The sequence below is a fragment of the Taeniopygia guttata genome, chromosome 1 (genome assembly GCF_048771995.1).
Source record: "Taeniopygia guttata chromosome 1, bTaeGut7.mat, whole genome shotgun sequence".
NCBI lineage: Eukaryota > Metazoa > Chordata > Aves > Passeriformes > Estrildidae > Taeniopygia > Taeniopygia guttata.
Window position 1 is genome coordinate 73,551,361 of NC_133024.1, and position 18,185 is coordinate 73,569,545.

General features: G+C 37.0%; 1 protein-coding gene across 9 annotated transcripts in view; it reads left to right on the plus strand.

Annotated features, from left to right (window-relative positions):
* The window catches only part of GPC5 (glypican 5), a 578,936-nt gene that overhangs the window by 86,018 nt on the left and 474,733 nt on the right, over window positions 1–18,185 (plus strand). For all 9 annotated transcript variants that reach the window (XR_012056734.1, XM_072931209.1, XM_072931225.1 and 6 more), the window contains exon 3: window positions 4,093–4,787. Coding sequence is in view for 8 of the 9 variants with exons in the window: in XM_072931209.1 (XP_072787310.1) it covers window positions 4,093–4,787 (695 nt within the window). In the remaining variant the exon portion in view is untranslated. The remainder of the gene's footprint in view (window positions 1–4,092; window positions 4,788–18,185) is intronic.

Here is an 18,185-nt window from a genome sequence, read left to right on the forward strand (position 1 = left end):
TCGCATAGAATTTTTTCAAATCATAATACATTTATAACATTGCTATGTTTTCCAGGTTTGCTTGGAGTTAGTTATTGATTCCTGTATATTATGGGCTGATCCTTCACATAGTCCAGGCTCATCAATTTTGGATCTCCTCTGGACTGTGAAAGGCAGTTTTGCTAAATGGAATCTTACTCTGTGCAATATTTCCATTAAATCTCATTAAGGTCCAGGAATAAAAAAACTGGGCTTGTTCTCATTGTTCTAGTAAGCAAGTCATGTGTATACTTCTGATTGTTATTTTAAGCACATTTATCCACTGGACTAATCTATACCTTGGAACTTCTTTGTAATTTAGAACTACCCATGGCTCTAAGGAACTGAAAGGCTAAAGGAAGAGAGCAAATCCTTTAAAGCAATGACCTGATAGTTATTTTTACATCACTTTGTAATCACTTTGTAAACACACTATTATAAAAAAAAAATGTATATATGTACTGGTATGAAGTATCAGCTGAAAAAATGCCAAAAAACCCCAAAAAATGCTAAAAAACCAACTTGTTTGAAAAAACAAGTTGTCATCTACAAATTTCCTAGTCTTGTGTTTTGTTTTTAGTAAAATCAGGATGAGAAATACTACTATTCTTTAAAAAAATAAATTGGTTAAAATATTGACAACCCTGAAATTTGATTTAGGAGTGTACAAACAACCATTTTAATTGTCACCAAAGAAAGAAAAATTGACGTCACCTGTGGAAAACACTAGAAATTATTAATAGTAGGGTTGCACAAAATATCTATAAATTATGGAGATAAGAGACACTTTCCCTGAAGATTAAAAAAATCATAACAATAGAAAGAGCTTGTCTAGCTCATCTTAGTTATACTTAAAATGTATTTTTTATGTATCAATTTATACTGATTGAAAAATCATTACTTCTTTTATGTTGCTGAGTAATTAATGCTGATTATGTTAGTCTCAGCCCATAGATTAAAAAGATAAACACATTGCTACAGTTTGCAGTATTGAACCAGTATAGTTTGATTTGTCACTAAAGTTTCAGAATGTGTTGTAAATGACATAGATTGCCATCATAAGGTATTCAGTATTGAAAGTAAACATAGGTGTGATTTGCTGTCAGTCAGCAAATTTGCTGAGAGCAAAACAAATCTCTGAAATAGCCATGGTTATAAAGTAGAAAATGTGCCAGTAGAAAAAAAAAAAGTTTAAAAATTCTGTAAGAAATCATACAATGACAGTTAAACAACATGATGCAGAATTGTAAACACAAGTGGCCAGTATCATCACATTCTATATAGAAAGGCAGAAATAGTCAGTAAATTATGTAGTTGATTATTGTACTCATTCATCTGGGGATTGCTGAGGCCCCAGCAATATAGTTCAATATCAAAGATTTGTTATTGTTTAGACCAGGTTGTAAAATCTATTGATTGTCCGTATGCAGCGTGACTTATTCTTTGAACTAATATTTGTGCACTTGTTAATAGGATACTGCAGCCATGGATTGTAAAAGGAATTTTAGATCACAGACTTTATGGTTTCCATCTAGGAAAAGTAATAATAAAAATAGCGCTAATATTCTTTACATTCTAGTATTTTAAGCCATCTAAACCAAGAATCAATTTTATGTAATTTTTTTGCCTTCACTTTTCTGGGCTGCTCCAGGATTTTATATGAAGGAGTGTAAAGTCTGTGATAAGTAGATACCTAGAATTTAGTTCAGTGGTCTGAGCACAGCCATTTTAAATGCAAAATGTTTATAAAGAGCCTACAGATATGACATAACACCTGCAAAACACACATGACCTTTTGGACAGGGAAATAAAAAATGGCATCTACCATTAAAAATGCTATCAAACACTCCTAGGGGACTAAATAAAGTTTCTGTAGTAGAACTGCTTGTTCTTTGAATTCCTTATGTCCCCCAATAAATATGAGATGTATTATAGTTAGATATTTAATAATTTAGGGCTGTAATTTAGTTTCCTGTGTTCCTGTGCCTCCATGGGAGCTGGATGTACGAACTGCCTGTTCAGCTGGTGGAGATCTCATCCTTGGTTCAGGTGCTTTAAAGTGGGTGTATTGATAGATTTAATCTACCCTGTCTGATTTGTTGTGCCTCATTGTCTGCTCTGGAAGGAAATGGGTCTCCTGTACCTCAGGGATGAGGTGTGAGGGGCTGGTGGAGGTGCTGGAGCTGCAGAGGTACTCAGCTGGCACTACTGCATGTTAACCCACAGGATAAACCCAAGAGGCTTTTTCTGTGTTGAAAAGGTCTCCATTGGTGGGAACATAGTTTCATGAAGGGTACTGACATTAGGAGTAGGACTTTTGAAACAAATTCATCTCCTTGATTTTTGACATTATCTCTTTGGCATTATGATATTTGGCATCTATGCATGATTATAGTGAAATTCACTTAAGGAGAGGTTCACATTTGTATGTTACATAGCAATAAAAATAACAAAAAAATCACACAAGTGGGATGCACTCTCTGACTCTTTACTGTAAGCTGTCAACACTTTTTTCTTACTTGAGTGAATGCTAGAAGAATAGAAAAGAGAACAGCAAATTCAATTTAAGCGTGGTTTGAAATACGAAACTAAGACTTAGAGATAGCAGAGGAATGATTATGATTTTTAAGCATGTATCTCTTTTTTATTGGAGAAAAGAGAGACTGAATACAAAGTATATGTGATCTTTTCACAAAGTATGCGATTTCAAAATCTCTGCAGTCAGCAAGAATCCTTTCACTGACCTGAGCAAACTTTTTATCATAATATAAGGCACTTAGGTGTAGGTATTTATTAAATATGTGGTAGCCAGTCTTGGTTTTTTAGCATTTATTCTGGTTTTTCTACTACACCTTTCATTCAGTGACTGACCAGCAGACTTCAGATTGCTTCAGAAATTGCTTGACAGGCTTTCACACAATTTGATTCTGCCTGTATTTAACATCACTGTTTAGACAGTATTAACTGTGCTTCATGCTTTTCCTTACTTTATTTTTACAGTCTTACTTAAAAATGAATGTGAAAAAAATAAATGAAAACTTGTAAAACTTGAAATAAATGTCACTGAGTTGTAGCCATTCAGTGTATAAAATGGGTTAATATTTGTAATATGTCTTTCTGTGTTTCTATTCTCAACTCTAAGCCAAGTTTCTTTTTGATCCATATATTGCTTCATTGCCTTCCCTAAAGTGCAACCTGCTCAGGCAGATCTAGGGAATTCCTCAATGTAAATGCTCTTTTTCTGTTTTGAAAACTGATGTTTTCTCTTACCTGCAAATCATAGAGCAAGTAAGAAGAAGATATTTTTCCAGTATACTTAAACTGCTTTATTAAACACTACTCACTGTATTTAAGGATTACCACATAAAGTGTGAAATGCAAGTTTGTCTGTTCAGGTTTTATTCATCATCCAGTTCTGGAGGCTCAGCAAGGGATTATCCATCAGTTCCTGAGGAAACCAGTTCTTGACCATATCAATTGCCAGAGCATACAGCACTGGGTAAAATCATGCTCTCATGTGTGTTTGGAGCATCTGCTTCCTCTGGAAGACACAAAATACTGATATTTAAGAGTTATTAAGTTTTAATAGAATTGAAGAGTTGTTTATATTGTTTAATGTTAATTTTGCCCATCCATTTAGGATGATAAGAGGAATGACTTGGAGTTACTAAGAGCATTCAGCTGTCTATTGCAACTTGCAAAATGAGTTGTGAGATGAAAAAGCTCATGTGTTTATATACATAAGATAGATACAATAGGACTTTGCTGTATTTTGGAACTTAATAATGAAGCTTACAATTATTTCCTTTTATATTTTTTTTAGGTTGTGTTTACTGTAACCTGCAAAGAAAATATGGACTATTAATTGTATTGTAACATTACTTGTAAGGTGCTTCCCTATACAGAATAGACAGTTGTAGTTTGTGAGAAGTTTGTCTCCTCAAAAATTCTAATGCAAAAACTAATTGGGGATATATGTAAGTTGTCCTCATGTAATTGTTTTATGTTCTTATTCTAATTTCTTTTTTTTTAACTTCAAAATTAATGATTGATTGATTGGATGATTTATTGCAGAAACCTTTGAAATGCTCATCAGACTGGCTGAGAATTACACAAGCACACTTTTCTGCAATGCGTATAGAAACATGGCTGCTGAGGCTACTGTGCATGTGCAGGAGTTTTTCACAGATGCTGGCCTCTTCCTATTTGGCACAGATGTCAGCACAGAGGAATTTGTGAATAGATTTTTTGACACCCTGTTTCCAGTAGTTTACAACCATGTGATTAATCCTGGTCCGGCTGACATTTCCCTGGAATATGCGGAGTGCCTCCGAGCGGCGAGAAGAGACATCAGGCCCTTTGGCAACGTTCCCAAAAAGGCCGTAGGACAAATGGGAAGGTCACTCTTGCCCAGCCGGACTTTCTTGCAGGCTCTGAATTTGGGGATTGAAGTGATCAATACAACAGATCACCTACGCTTCTCCAGAGACTGCAGCAGAGCTTTGCTGAGAATGCAGTACTGCCCCCACTGCCAGGGGCTGACGCTGAGCAAGCCCTGCATGGGCTACTGCCTCAACATCATCCGAGGCTGCCTGGCTGGCGTAGCCGAAGTTGATCTCCTCTGGCAGGGGTACCTCCAGTCCCTGGAGGAGCTCTCAGGAGCCCTGAGCGGAGCACACGGCATCGAGCACGTGCTGCTGAACTTCCATTCCCTTGTTCAGGACGCTCTGGAACAGGCTCGGATCAATGGGCCAGAATTATCTGAGAAGGTAAGATGCTGGTTTTATCCACACTCAGGGCAAACATGACAGTAGGAAAAGTATTGCTGATAGCTGTTACTTGTTTGACCATTTTTATGGTGAGGAACACATTTGTATCTGAATCAGCTTTTCTTGACTAAGCAGTTTCTGGGAGCACAAAAAATACTTTTCATGAACACAAGAAAATTGATTGTTATCTGGTGTGCACATTATGATAAATGTAAACAATCCTTATTTTAGATACCAGTGGCCTGCCTTAAAGAACCTATGACTTTGTATATATTATTTCCATAATTTTGGAAATTGGTATGTTTCAGAGGAAGCAGCACAGTTCATTTGTAACATGAAATAAATTCTTTCTTACACTTAAGAGAAAAAAAAAAAAGTTGTATGAGAGCTCTCTTAGCTGTGAATGTGTGAAGTGAAGAATTTTAGGATACTGCTATAGAAAGTGGACACTATTTGACTACACTTTAGTGAAAAAAAAATAGTATATATGCTAATTTATGAGGGTAACTACCAAAATCCAAAATTTTCCTGTATTATATTTAATCCACTTTTTTTTTTTTTTTGTATTCTTACATGCAGACAGTGGCATATTCTGTATTAAGTACTGGATTGGATAGCTTGTTTTGAGGAGATGCCTTTAGTTTTATAGTACACCCTAAAGAGGGTGTCCAGGTGTCCCTGTGCTGTGACATCAGTTGAGGTGCAGGAGCACTTCTAAGACTGCCTCAGTACATGATTAACTGAAGTTAAAGCAGTGTTTTCTGTTCAGCAGCTGGTATGACCTCTGACAATAAACAGCTTGGCTTAATATCATAAATAGAGTTTTTTTCATTTCTTACTAAGACCCAGAGTTTGATAAAATGGGTTCTTCATCCTGCTGTAATCTGTGAATAGCAGGGTTCATTTCTACAAATTTCCCACTATATCTGCTTTATACCAACTAGCTTCATGAGCCAAAATATCCTGCTGCTCAAATTCCTTGAGAAAAGCTGTCTTTTTTTTTTTTTTTTTGGAAAAGGGTTTTTCACTGACATTTTGACTCACAAGTGGTTCACTGATATCTGTCTAATTCCCAAGTTATTTCAGATCTACAGTTGCCTTTTAGGGAAATATCCTGTTGCTCCTTTGATTTCTGTGGGATCTTCTATGCCTGCCATTTTCAGGAACAAGCTAGAACAAGCGAGTAAGGGTTCAAGGGAAGGTCTTGTGTTTCCTATTTCACCCTGTGTCATTTAATTTGAAAAGTTTTAGACTTGGATTTTCAACAGTGAAGTTTCATTGGCCCAGACTTCAAAGTCTCTCAGCACATTCGTGTTTTCAAAATGAAAGTTTTTACAGTCCAAAACACTATATTTCACTGAATTTTAGTAGAAAATTAAATGGGTGAAGAGCCCTCCACTTAGTCTTTTTGCTTAAGAAAAATTCCATATTGATTCAAAATATAGTGCTTTCTTTTGATATTCCTGAAAACGCCGTGCCTTCCTTCTCCCCATCCTTCATTCAATGTAAGGGATACTAAAATTTCTTATGTAATGATATTTGCTGCCAATGTGCTTGTTCAAAGATCATGTTTTCACGAATGCTCATTAAAATAATCTGTGAGTTTAATGTGATGTGTGTATAGAAGCATTTCCCAGCTTCAAAACCCACATACTTCATTTTTGACTCCAACTGCACCAGATCTAGACATCTCTCACCAAATTTCTCTGTTATAATTGACCAGTCCTTTCTCTCTTTGATCACTAATTTGGTCAAATAAGACTGTAATGCAATGATCCCTTGAAACATGGTGATCTAATCAGTATATTTTATATTGTCCCATGTTTTAGGTGTCAAGACTTAATTCTGACATGTAATAAATACAGTATTTCAGCTTTAAGAGGCAGAGGAGGGGAATTTCGTTGAAATTGGCTCATTAGTATTTATTTTATCTTCAGAGTGACTCATGAACTGTTTCAAGTTTTGATAAGCAATTAATGCGTCAGTGACTCTAATAGACAGGCAAGTGACTCTGCGAGCAAGCAAATAATGGTTTGCTTAGGCACACAGCAGTCTGCAGTTTTAAAAGAGAATTTCCTTACTTTTTGTGAGTTTTAAAGAAGTGAACAGAAAAAAAAAATTAAATGTTTGGAAGCATCATATATAATTATGCAAGTGTTAATGTGACGATCTATAGAATATCCTGCTTAATGATACATGTAGTTGTGCAGTCTTTTTATTCATTCATGGCTATATTTGTGTAAATAACCATATGTAAAGGATTTTTTTCTAACACTTTGCAGGAGTATTTAAATCTGATGTATATTCATGCTCTAAGCTCTGTGTGGTGTGGAAAGAGCACTAATGTCTATATAGCATTGCTTCCTTTTACAAAATTCTTTTTTTGTAGTAATTTACAGCTTGTCCCTTTTTCTGCTTGGGTCAGCAGAGCAGTGTCAACTCTGTGTCCATCTGGAATTTGTCTTTCCCTTTCTTCTTACTGTTCCAAAATCGCCTTTAATTCTGCGTCCCACAGCTCTTCTGACTGACAAATAAGTGTAGCACCTGTTCATCATCTCGATACCTGTGCATTGTTTGATGCTATTCTGCAGAATCTAGTGGAGATGTGTGGGCTGTGCAACTATTCATGTATTTCTGTATTTTCACACCTACATATTGCCATATATTTAATGCCACTTCTGTTCCTGAAGTCTATATATGTCCATGTATTGCTCAGTGCATAATGTACCCTATGTTTTTTAGCTGGAACAGAAATTTTTTATTAAACATCTCTGTGAATGCTTATGCAGATATAGTGTAATTGCAGTTTAAGAGCGCTGCACCATTCAAAACAAGAACAACTGCATTATTAGGATAATCTGAAGAAGAGTGTAGGTAGTTCTTACACACTGGATAACAGCTACAAGTGCCCATTGATACAGAGCACCTTGCAGACTTATCCTGTGCTTCTTTTTTGGCCACATGCTGGAGTTGTCACATGCAGGTCTCTGAGCTTGTGTGGAGCCAAGAAAATCTCCACAGAGGGCATTGTACAGTCTGATGAATGCACAAGAACTTTATGGCACATTCAAACCTTATATACGTGTAAAAAACCCCAAACCAAACCAATATACTACAACAAACAAAAAACCAAGCAAACAAAAAACCCATGGAAATCTGTTTGCAAGTTATAATAAATTGTTTCATGTCACCCCCTTTCTGTTATTGAAACCACTGTCAGTGTTAAGACAGAAGGACAAAGAGAGATTTCACCAAGATTTACAAAGTTCTGGTGTGGATAGAGTCTACTATCCCCAGCGTAAGGGCATTTTTCCACTCCCTTTATGTATGGATTAATGTCACAGCCCCAGGCCATGGAACACACACTCCAGTGTCACTTACAGTGAGATTCAACAGCAGTTTAATCCAGTATCACCCTGGATTGCCCAAGTCCTGCTCTGGCACCATCCTCAGATCTCTGCTCCCACCCTTGTGCCTCCATGCCTGCTGCCCTGGCAGCTGAAAGTCAGGCTGGTTGAGGGAGTGTCTGTGCTCTTAGCCAGAGTTTTGTTTTGCTGTTTGAAGACAGTGCTGCCACGCATTGGGTAACCTGTAAGGGAGAGGTTCATTGGGGTGGAAGAAACAGAGAACCTGAGAGAAGAGGAAAGGGGTCTGAGGTCAGGCAAAAATGAAGAAAAAGGGGAAAGGAAAAGGAGAAAAGAAAAAGCTAAATTTCACAGGGCTTTATAGTTAAATCTTCCTTGCAAAATTTGCATACAAGTTTTGTTCTTGATTCCCAAAAGATCAATGGTGTCTGAGTTTAATATTGAATAAAAGAGATGAAAAAGAATATTGATCAGTTGTTCATTGGATATTCTGAGCACTGATGATTTTGGGATCTGAAGGAAAATGAACTATGTGACCATGATACTAAAAGATACATATGCATATAAAAATGCGGGAATCAGAAACAACAGCAACAAAAAATTCTGGCATTTTCTTATTTTGGAAGTGAGGAATCTGTACTACAGGTTTGGTAAAATTCTTCTGTGTATTTTTATATGTAATATAAGCCTACAAAAATTCAGAATGGGATTTTCAAAAGTGCTATGTCTTCACTGTGTTGTAAGAGATTTCCAAACAGTTGCAGAAAAGAAAAATATCAAAATTGTGGAAGCTCTCAAGTCCATTCTTTTCAGTCTAATCCTGAAAGAATAAGTTATGTATCTTCTAAAACATAGGCATAATTGTATTGTATTAAGATGGACTTTTGTCTTGGTGTTTTTTTAATTACCTGTCTAATACTGGAAAGAAAACAAGGTCCTTCTTGTGGCATAGAATGCTAGCAGAAAGAAGAATTTAATAGCTCTTCTGACTGACAAACAAGAATTTAATTTTTGTCCTGGGTATTTTTGCTGGAATTGACTAGCTATAAACAGCCAGAATTGCTATAATAAAGTGATATCTACAAAGAGAGTAAGAAGGATGATACAGGAAAATACAGGTCAGTCAGCCTTACCTCCATCCCTGGAAAGGTGATGGAGTAACTAATCCTGGCAACTATATTTGAAACAAATAGAGAAAAAGTTGATTGGGAGTAATGGTTAACCTACTTGACTTCCTTAATAGGACAGCCAGATTGATAGGATATGGGCAGAGCAATGGATGATGTCTACAAATTTACCAAAGCCTTTGAGACTGCCTCCTACAGTATCTTAAATATAAACTATCAAAATGCACAGTGAGGAAGACTGAAAAATGGGTGGGTGGCTGGGCCCAAAGGATTGTCATCAGTAGCACAAAGTACAGCTGGTGGCAAATAATTAGTGTCCTGACCCCCAGGGGTTGATACTGGGGCAGATACTTTTTAATGTCTTCATTAATGGATGGGCGATGGAACAGTTTGCCCTCAGCAAGTTTGCAGACAGAACAAAACTGGGAGGAGCAGCTGATACACCAAATGGTTGTGCCATTCAGAGGACCTTGGCAGGCTAAAGAATCTGATGTAGAATCTGATGATGTTGAACAAAGAAATGAAAGAGAAAAATGGAAATGAAAAGTCTTGTATCTGGGGAGGAATAACCCATGCATCAGCAGCTGCTGAAGGATGGCTGACTGGGAAGCAGCTTTGAAAGAAAAGGTGTGAGGCTCCTGAAGGACACCAAGTTGAACACGAGAAATGCATCTGTACAGTAAAGAAGGCTAACAGCCTCCTGGATTTCATTAGGAAAAGTGCTGCCAGTGGTTTGAGGGAGGTGATCCATCCCTTCCCAGCACTGCTGAGACCACACCTGAAGTGCTCTGTACAGTTCTGGGCTGCCCACTATGAGAAAATTACAGAGTGACTGAAGTGAGGCCAGCTCCAAAGACGAATATGAGAGTGGAGCATCTTGCATATATGGAGGGGCTGTGAGAGGTGGGGATGTTGAGCCTGGAGAAGAGGAGGCTCAGGGGGAATCTTATCAATGTGTAAAAATACATGGTATGAGCCACTGAAGAGGAGAAAGCTAAGCTATTTTCAGCCTTGCTTACTGACTTGACAAGAGGCAATGGGCAGAAATCAAAACCCATGAAATTTCATGGAATGAGTTCTCCAGACAGCTTTTGGAGTTCCCATCTTTGGAAATACTCAAAACTCAAGTAGACATGAACCTGGACAAACCAGCTGTGTCTGACCCTGTTTGAATAGGGGTGTTAAACTATATGACCTCAAAAAACCCCTCCTAAATAAATCTGATTCTGTGAAATGGTTTAGAAGGTAGGTGCATCAGGGGAATATTCTCACTGAGGAGGCAACCATCTTTTACTCAGTATCTGTGGTGGGATAGGACCTGCATAGAGAGATCATGGGCAGGGCAGGACCATATCCTGTTCATGGTGTTTTTATATTGCAGGATGTGGCACTGGCTTCATCTCATGGCTGGTGAGCACTGCCATGCAAGCATGTTGCTAAAACTGAATCTTCACAGATCTGTATGTATTGTATATTTATTTCACAGATCTTTGGTCAAAGCTAAAGAGTGAATTGCTCTTTATACAATTTCTAAGCATGGATAAAATTCCCCACAATAGGGTTATAACATTTGAAACTAATGGAGTGATAGCCTGGAGGTTCTCAAAGGAAGTGGTAGTCAAGCTCCCACTCAAGAGTAGTACTTTTGTTCTCAAGGGAAGTGGAGGTATTGGTGATAAGCTATGGAGGGGAAAAACCCCAAACCCGTATCATTTTCAGCAAAGCAGATTTTGGAATAAAATTGTGGAGTTCTGCCTAAAGCTTTTGGCATATGACTTTGCCATCATAACTTTGCTGAAGTTAAATTATTTGATACATTGATGAATTTAAATTACTTCATAAGATCAATAGAAATTGATTTGTGAAAACTGCTGAACACTAATTGGATTTAAAGTCTAATACAATTGTGTTTGTAAAGAAGACTCCTGCTTCAACTAACACAGAGTTAAAACCGTCACCTTCCCTTTCTCTCCATTCAGATATGCATACAGCCATAGCTGTGAAAAACTGTACTGCTTGTATGATACAGTATAGCATATTTTTTATACATCTGTCATTTTTAATGTAACATGAAGTCTATTGCATTCATGACCTCCATCAAATTCAGATTATTCTACTGTTGTTTTTCACTTCCCAATTGTTTCATCATGGAAAAGCTTCATGCATCTATCAAAATGTTTTCTTCTGAAGCTAAGCTGGGTTTTGTTCATGAGAAAAGAGAATGGAGAATTTTGAAAACAAAGTGAAAATCACTAAATAAAATGTGTATGGTTTGTTGCTAACTAATGAAAAGTTGTTTTCGTTAAATAGTAGGCTTTATTCCTACCTGAACATACTGAGCAACTGGACAGTTCTTCTCATCTTTTTTTGTTTGATCTATATGTTTCAGTAGCTTGCATTTACTGAGGTCTGAAGTATCAGTCCACGCACTGTATATTACTATAAGTCCCAATGGTGGTTTTTTTTGTGACTGAAATCAGTGTTTACCCAATAACAAGAAGATACCTGCTACAACATTTAACATAAAAATCGTGGCAACCACAACTCAGAGCATTTTGTGTGTTGAAATGGCAGTTGTATGCCTAATATTGATGGGTTATCCTCAAAACTGGTGTTCTTATCCAGTGCAATTGTTGTCCTTTTTTTGAATGTGTAGAAACAGGGCTTGAAATAATGCACAGAATATTGGCAGAGGCAATAATACATGCATAGTTATGTGCACATTATGGAAAAATGGGTGTTAGGGTTATGATCTGCTTGTTTGATATATCCAGGCATTGTACTCAAGTGTAAATTGGAAAGACAAAGTATGTACATGTTGCTTGACATACACTTGATAATATCCTGGTTGTCTTTTATTTTAAGGTTTATGATACAGTAGAAGATGTGTGGCAAGCACTGGAAGCACTTGTTTCCATCAAGAAACAAGTTCATAATAGCAGAACATGAAACCATGAAACTATGACTGTCTAAACAAAATCAATTGCTATGTTCCTTAGCTTCTCAGAATTTAAAATATATGGTATCTCAACTTTTGGTAGCACTTTCAAGGTACATCCTTTTCTATGCCTCTTTTTTTTTTTTCCAATTTTCTTTTTTTTTTTTTTTTTTTTTTTATTTTTTTTGTTGGAAATGACAGAGGACATATTTCTCACCTTTGGTAGAGAAGACATTCAAATCCAGTGTCATGTTCTGAAAAGTGCTTTTTTAAAATTCATTTGCTGAATTGCCCAGATTCCTCCCCTGCGTCTCCGACAGTGGAGTTAACTTTTATGTGCTGCAGTTGCACTTGCAGAGTATTATGGGCTGGCAACAACCTCCAGTCCCTGAGCCTCTTGCAGTACCTGGGGGACTGAGGAGTTGCAGAAGAGCTGGAAATGAAGGAATGAGATTTACATTGAGATGAAGGAGGGAGGAGATAGGAAGAGGGTGTTTCTAGTCTGAACTTTATTTCCCACCATCATAAACTGTTTTTAATTTGCGAAATTAGACTTCCCTAAACTGAGGCTGTTTTGGCCATGACTTTAATTGGTGAGTGATCTCCTTGCCTTAACCTTGACCCACAAGCTTCTTAATTCTCTCCCCTTATTCTTTAGAGGAGAGGGAGTGAGAAAGCAGCTGGGTGGGCCTTTGGCTCTTAGCCAAGTCCAACCCACCACAGTTATCAACACACACGCCTGGCTTTGGCAAACTATGCTAAGTAGTGCAGGTTTAAATGAGATATGTTCAATCTAGACTGCCAAGTAAATAATGTAGGGGTATATAATGGATGCATTATGCGTTCGGATTTAATGTGTTTTGAATTAACCTACTTCACAATTTGAAATTACTTGAAACATGTTAAGTTGTTCAGTTTTGCTGCATTTCTTTTTTAAGATGGAGATCTGGTGTGTCAGGAAAGTGTAGGATCTTTAATATACCTTCCCTCTTTTTAGCTTTTTTTTTTTTTTAATAACAGAAGATTAGGCAAAATTTGGGCAAAATGCACAGATCTGAATTGGCTTTTCTCTTTTCATTGACTGCATGGGGACTCAGAGGCCTCAGTCTGGGCTGCCATCATGGTCTGGGTTTAGGTGATATGATAGATACCTAACTCTGCTTTGGCACAATAGCAAGTTTGTCTCAATGTGCCTACTGGGCGCTTGGACTAAAGGTGAGAAGGATTCTCTAAGAGAGTGAAGTACTGCAATCTGATTCTTCAAAATTGCAAAAAGAGAAAGAAGGACTTTTTACTCCTTCCCCAAAGCTGAGTAGAAGGTATGAACAAGTGTAAAGAAGAACACTAACAATCCTTTCTGTAAGCTGTATTTGTGTTTTTTCTCTGCTTTTTGTTTTTCATTGTGAAACAGAATAACTTCACGAAGAGCGAGGTACTGAGCTGAGCAAACTTCTGGTATCTTGGTTGGCCTTGAAATCGTTGCCAACTCCTTGTAAGGGAGAAACTTTTTTCAGGGCAAATCCAGGGAGTTTGAAGCAAATGAGCTTTCTAGACTGTTTTGGTCCCTGAAATGATATGAGTATGTATGAATAAGTGACTGTCTTGTACATTGCGAAAGGTCTTAAAGGAAAACTGTTTTTCCCAGGTACAAAGAAGAGAGTGAGGAGCCATTGAAACACTTAATATACAGATACAGGAAGAGGAAACATTGATCTTGTAAGCTGCAGTTTGGAATGGGGAGGAAACACATAGAATCTCTGAAATACTAACTAGATAGTGGGTTTTCCCCTCCTTTTTTTCTGACTTTTTTGATTCTTATTATCATGAAAGGCACAAACCAAAATCAAAACAAAAATCTGTTACAGAATTTTGCTAACAAAACTGCTGTGCTCCTCACAATTTTGGAACATAAATAGCAGCCTGCAATAAAGTGTAAATATGTTGTGCAGATATGCTGATGCAACCAACTTGGTTTGCTTTCACTAATTCTTTATGTATTGTAAATTGAAATATGGTTTTTATTTAAAGTGAGTTACGTGCCTAATAAAGGTTATAGGCCCCCAGTTCTGCTTTCAGTGACAGTCACATTTCTACAGACTTTCTTTTGGTTTACACAGTTGACCCTGGATAATCTTAGACCTAGATTTAAAGGACAATTCTGCCTGTGTCCTACAAGGCAGCACAATGTTAGCACTCTGTGTCAGAGCTGTATTTGCTGGGCACGCAGAAATAAAGAGTAATAAAGTATATTTGAACTAAGCATAAATAAATCAGTCCAGCAACACACAAGCAGCTGATCTTTGCAAAGGGCTACTGCTGGTTTTATATAATTTATTTTTGGAGGAGAGCCATGGAGTGTTTTCATTGAACATAAATGAAACACCTTGGCATCCACTGAAGCAGACTTGGATTGGGAGAGCTGGCAGCCTCTCATAAGAAGCAGTTTTTGTTGAACTGCCTTTGAAGAGTTTGAAGTGGCAGTGCTGTGTTCTGGCTACAGGGTAACTTGGCTGACAACATTCGGATTTCCCCTGACATTAAGTCATTTAAAGTTAAGAAAAAAAAAAATAATTTTTTTTTCTTCCAGCTTCATTCAGGAGGAGAAACTGTTTTTGCTGCCAGACTTGCTGAGTGTTAGTCCCTCATGAATGGAGCAGCAGAATTAAAACCATTTACAATTTCAGTGATTAAAGACCAGAAGACACAAATTAAAACTATATTAAGTAGCTCATATTTAATGGGCTCTTAGATTTCATTTTGCAATCCCCAACATGCAAAATTATGAAGGAAAGCACAGATAATTAAACGTTGATAAGAAATGATAACAGAGTTCTCAAGAACTTGGACAGGATTACTGATTTTGATAAAAGTAGTATTAAGAGGAAGATACAAGTCTCAGTCATGTGAAAGTTGGGGACTGTGACTCCTAAAATCCAACAGCTTGAACAGCAGTCTTTTACAAAACCGTATGAAAAAATACTTATTATTCAAAGCAGGTTTACAAACTCTTTGCATTTTTGTCTCTTACCTTGCTCTTGACTGAAGATTTTGTAGACTCACAGAATGGTTTGCATTGCAAGGGACTTTAAAGATCATCCAGTTCCACCCTCTTGCTATGGACAGGGACTCTTTCCACCAGACCAGATGTTCAAGGTCCAATCCAGCCTGGCCTTGAATACTTCCAGGGATGGGGCATTTCCCCATGGCAGTGGTGCTGCATGGTGCCAAACCAAGTGGAATTGTTAGTTCAGTATCTCCAAGTTGTACTTCAATTTATAAATCACAGAAAATTACTTCCCTTTTATTTCCAACATGTAATCCTTTAATCCTTTTTTTTTTTTTTTTTCCTGAGGAGGCTACCACTACCTTGCTGGTGGGTGTGCATTCTGTGCATCTGCAGTTTACATTTCTTCTTCCTCAATACCACCTGCTTGGGTGTGAGACAAACCCTTATATTCCACAAGTTTTCTTTGAATTGGATTTGTCCTCTTTGAGCTTGAAACCACTTCCAACTCTGTCTCTCTTGAAAAATTATAGCTGCAGATTTTTGTGCATCACCTGAAATTTCAATTTCAGTTTTGAATAAAATTTCTTGGAAAATATCATTAGCTGGCAGGTCTATTTGAAATTTGTCTTACAGGGGATTCTAAATTGTTTAGTAATTTTAGCAGGTATTATTCTAAGTGTCTGATTTTCTAGGCTTTTGTTCACAATGTTTTTCTCCTCACTTGTCATGGACTTCTCCTGCAAATTCTGTAAAATGCTTAAGCATAGGTATGAATCTTGTAATTCTCCACTGTAACTCCAGAACTTGCTTATTTTCCTGTGTCTGAGACATATAGTTAGAGTCAAGTAGTCACAGATAAAGAAGACAAAATTTGGAAAGAAAGCAAAGAAAATAATACAGAATTTCTTCATGGTTTTCCTGCGTTGCAAACCTGGTACTTCACAAGTCTCTCCTCACATTAATGATTGCATATTAATATTTTTCCTGTTCTGAAGGAAAAGCAAATGTTTATTACCTCATGCTTGCTGTCCTTGTTTTCAAAACCTTGGATTTTGTTTTGATAGGGAATACTTAAATCTCCCATGCCATGTGTGCCCTCTCATATATCAAAATATATATATTTTTTTTTGAAACAGAAGTTTGAGATTAAATGAGCAACTGTTCCAAGAAAAAACAAAAACAAAAACAAAAAACCCCAACAAAACAAAACAAAAAAACCCAGAAACCTAAAAACCCTCAATAGAAGGCTGCTAGGCTGCTGAAGTGCTTGGGAATACTGAAATACTGATGCTCCCTCTCGTGGTTTAGTTGAAATAAAACAAACCAGGGAAACTATAGCAGTGTAATGCATTATTTTCCTTGATCAAAATCTTTGGTATTTTTTATTAGTAATCTGGTGCTGCAAATGCTGGCAACTCATCAAAAATCTGTTTCTAGAAGAAAGTATCCTTTTGTATTTCTAGAAAGGAAAAGAAAATTAACCACAATTTTATTTGTAACAAATGGATTTCCAACCAGTGTGATATTTCATTCTATCTTTATTTTAAGGTAGTTAGATTTCAGCTGTCCATTTGGTCATGAGTGTTTGAGTGGATTTGACTGTAAGGAATATGGCAAGTTTGTGATCTGACAGCTAGAATTTAAAGCCACCAGAGTAATCACTAGCTAAAACATGCATTAAATAAAATCAGATTATGGCATATCTAGTCACTTAGACTGTGTTGTGCATCGAGGAACAGGAGAAGACACCTCTCTGGGTACAGAACCTCTTGGTCTTCTACTCAGATCTGGCTGGGTATCAGAATCAGGAGTCTGAAAACATGAAAGAAACTTCATTTTGAAAGTTTCTTTCATGTGTTTTTTTGGTAGGTTTAGCAAGTACTCTAAGTTTTTGATGCATGTATGTATATATTTCTAGGATTTCCTGTAAATGGAGTATGTGTCAGGTGTTAATTAGATTGATCCAGTCTCACAGACCTTCAAGGCATCACTGTGGCCATAGTCCATGCAGGCATTTAAAACTCGAGTCTACTGAGACTTTGTAAATCTAGTTTGAAGTGCATCACAGGACACTGCATTGTTTGCTTCAGTCATTTGATGTAAAATAATTTTGGTGGAAATGCTGAGGTCAGAAAAAGCCATTTGTGTTGTGGGGAAAAAGAGCAAAAGGCACAAACCAAAACTGAAACAAAGAACGTGACACATTTCTCATACTGAATGTCTGAACTTAGAGGAGAATGTCCAACCATTATTGCTGTGATGCTCCCATCTTTGTCCAGCCCTGTTTAAATGCAAAGGTTTATAATGCTCCAGTTTTCCAAACTGTGAGTAATCATAAGTAGGCATTCCAAGGAATCACACCAAGCAAAATCAAAGTGCCATAAAGTTCATGTGTGGCACTAATTGCAATTTAACTGCGTGGTTATTACAAGAGCTTTTAATTAACTCAGTCATCATACTGTGGCATACAAATTGTGCGTAATAACAGCATGCTGACTATAATGACAATAGGTTTGTCTGAACTGTGAAAATCAGGAATTTTATAATTTTCTGAAGTTTCTTTTTATGCTCTTAAATACTGTGTGGTATTTAAGGTTTCAAAAATGGAAAAAAAAAAAGAGAAAAAATCCTAGCAAGTTGCTGAGGCTTGCCTGTTTTAAAATTTTGTGGAAGTCTTTAATTCTTCATGAAATTCAGTGAGAGTCATCTCACTAAATTCTTTTTCTGATGACTTTTCTGTTTCACTTTTCTATTCTTCATCCCATTTGAGGATGATTCTTTACACTCTTTTAGTTTTGAAGCCAAGAAAAATGCTCAGTTTGTGGAAACAATCAGAGAAAATCCCATTCCAGTGACACTGGAAGACAGTAGGAATACATTCTGATCGGATATTGCTGCAAAAATGGTCACTTACTACTTCAGTAGAGTAGTGAGAGCATTGCTCTTCTCTCAAAGTTATGA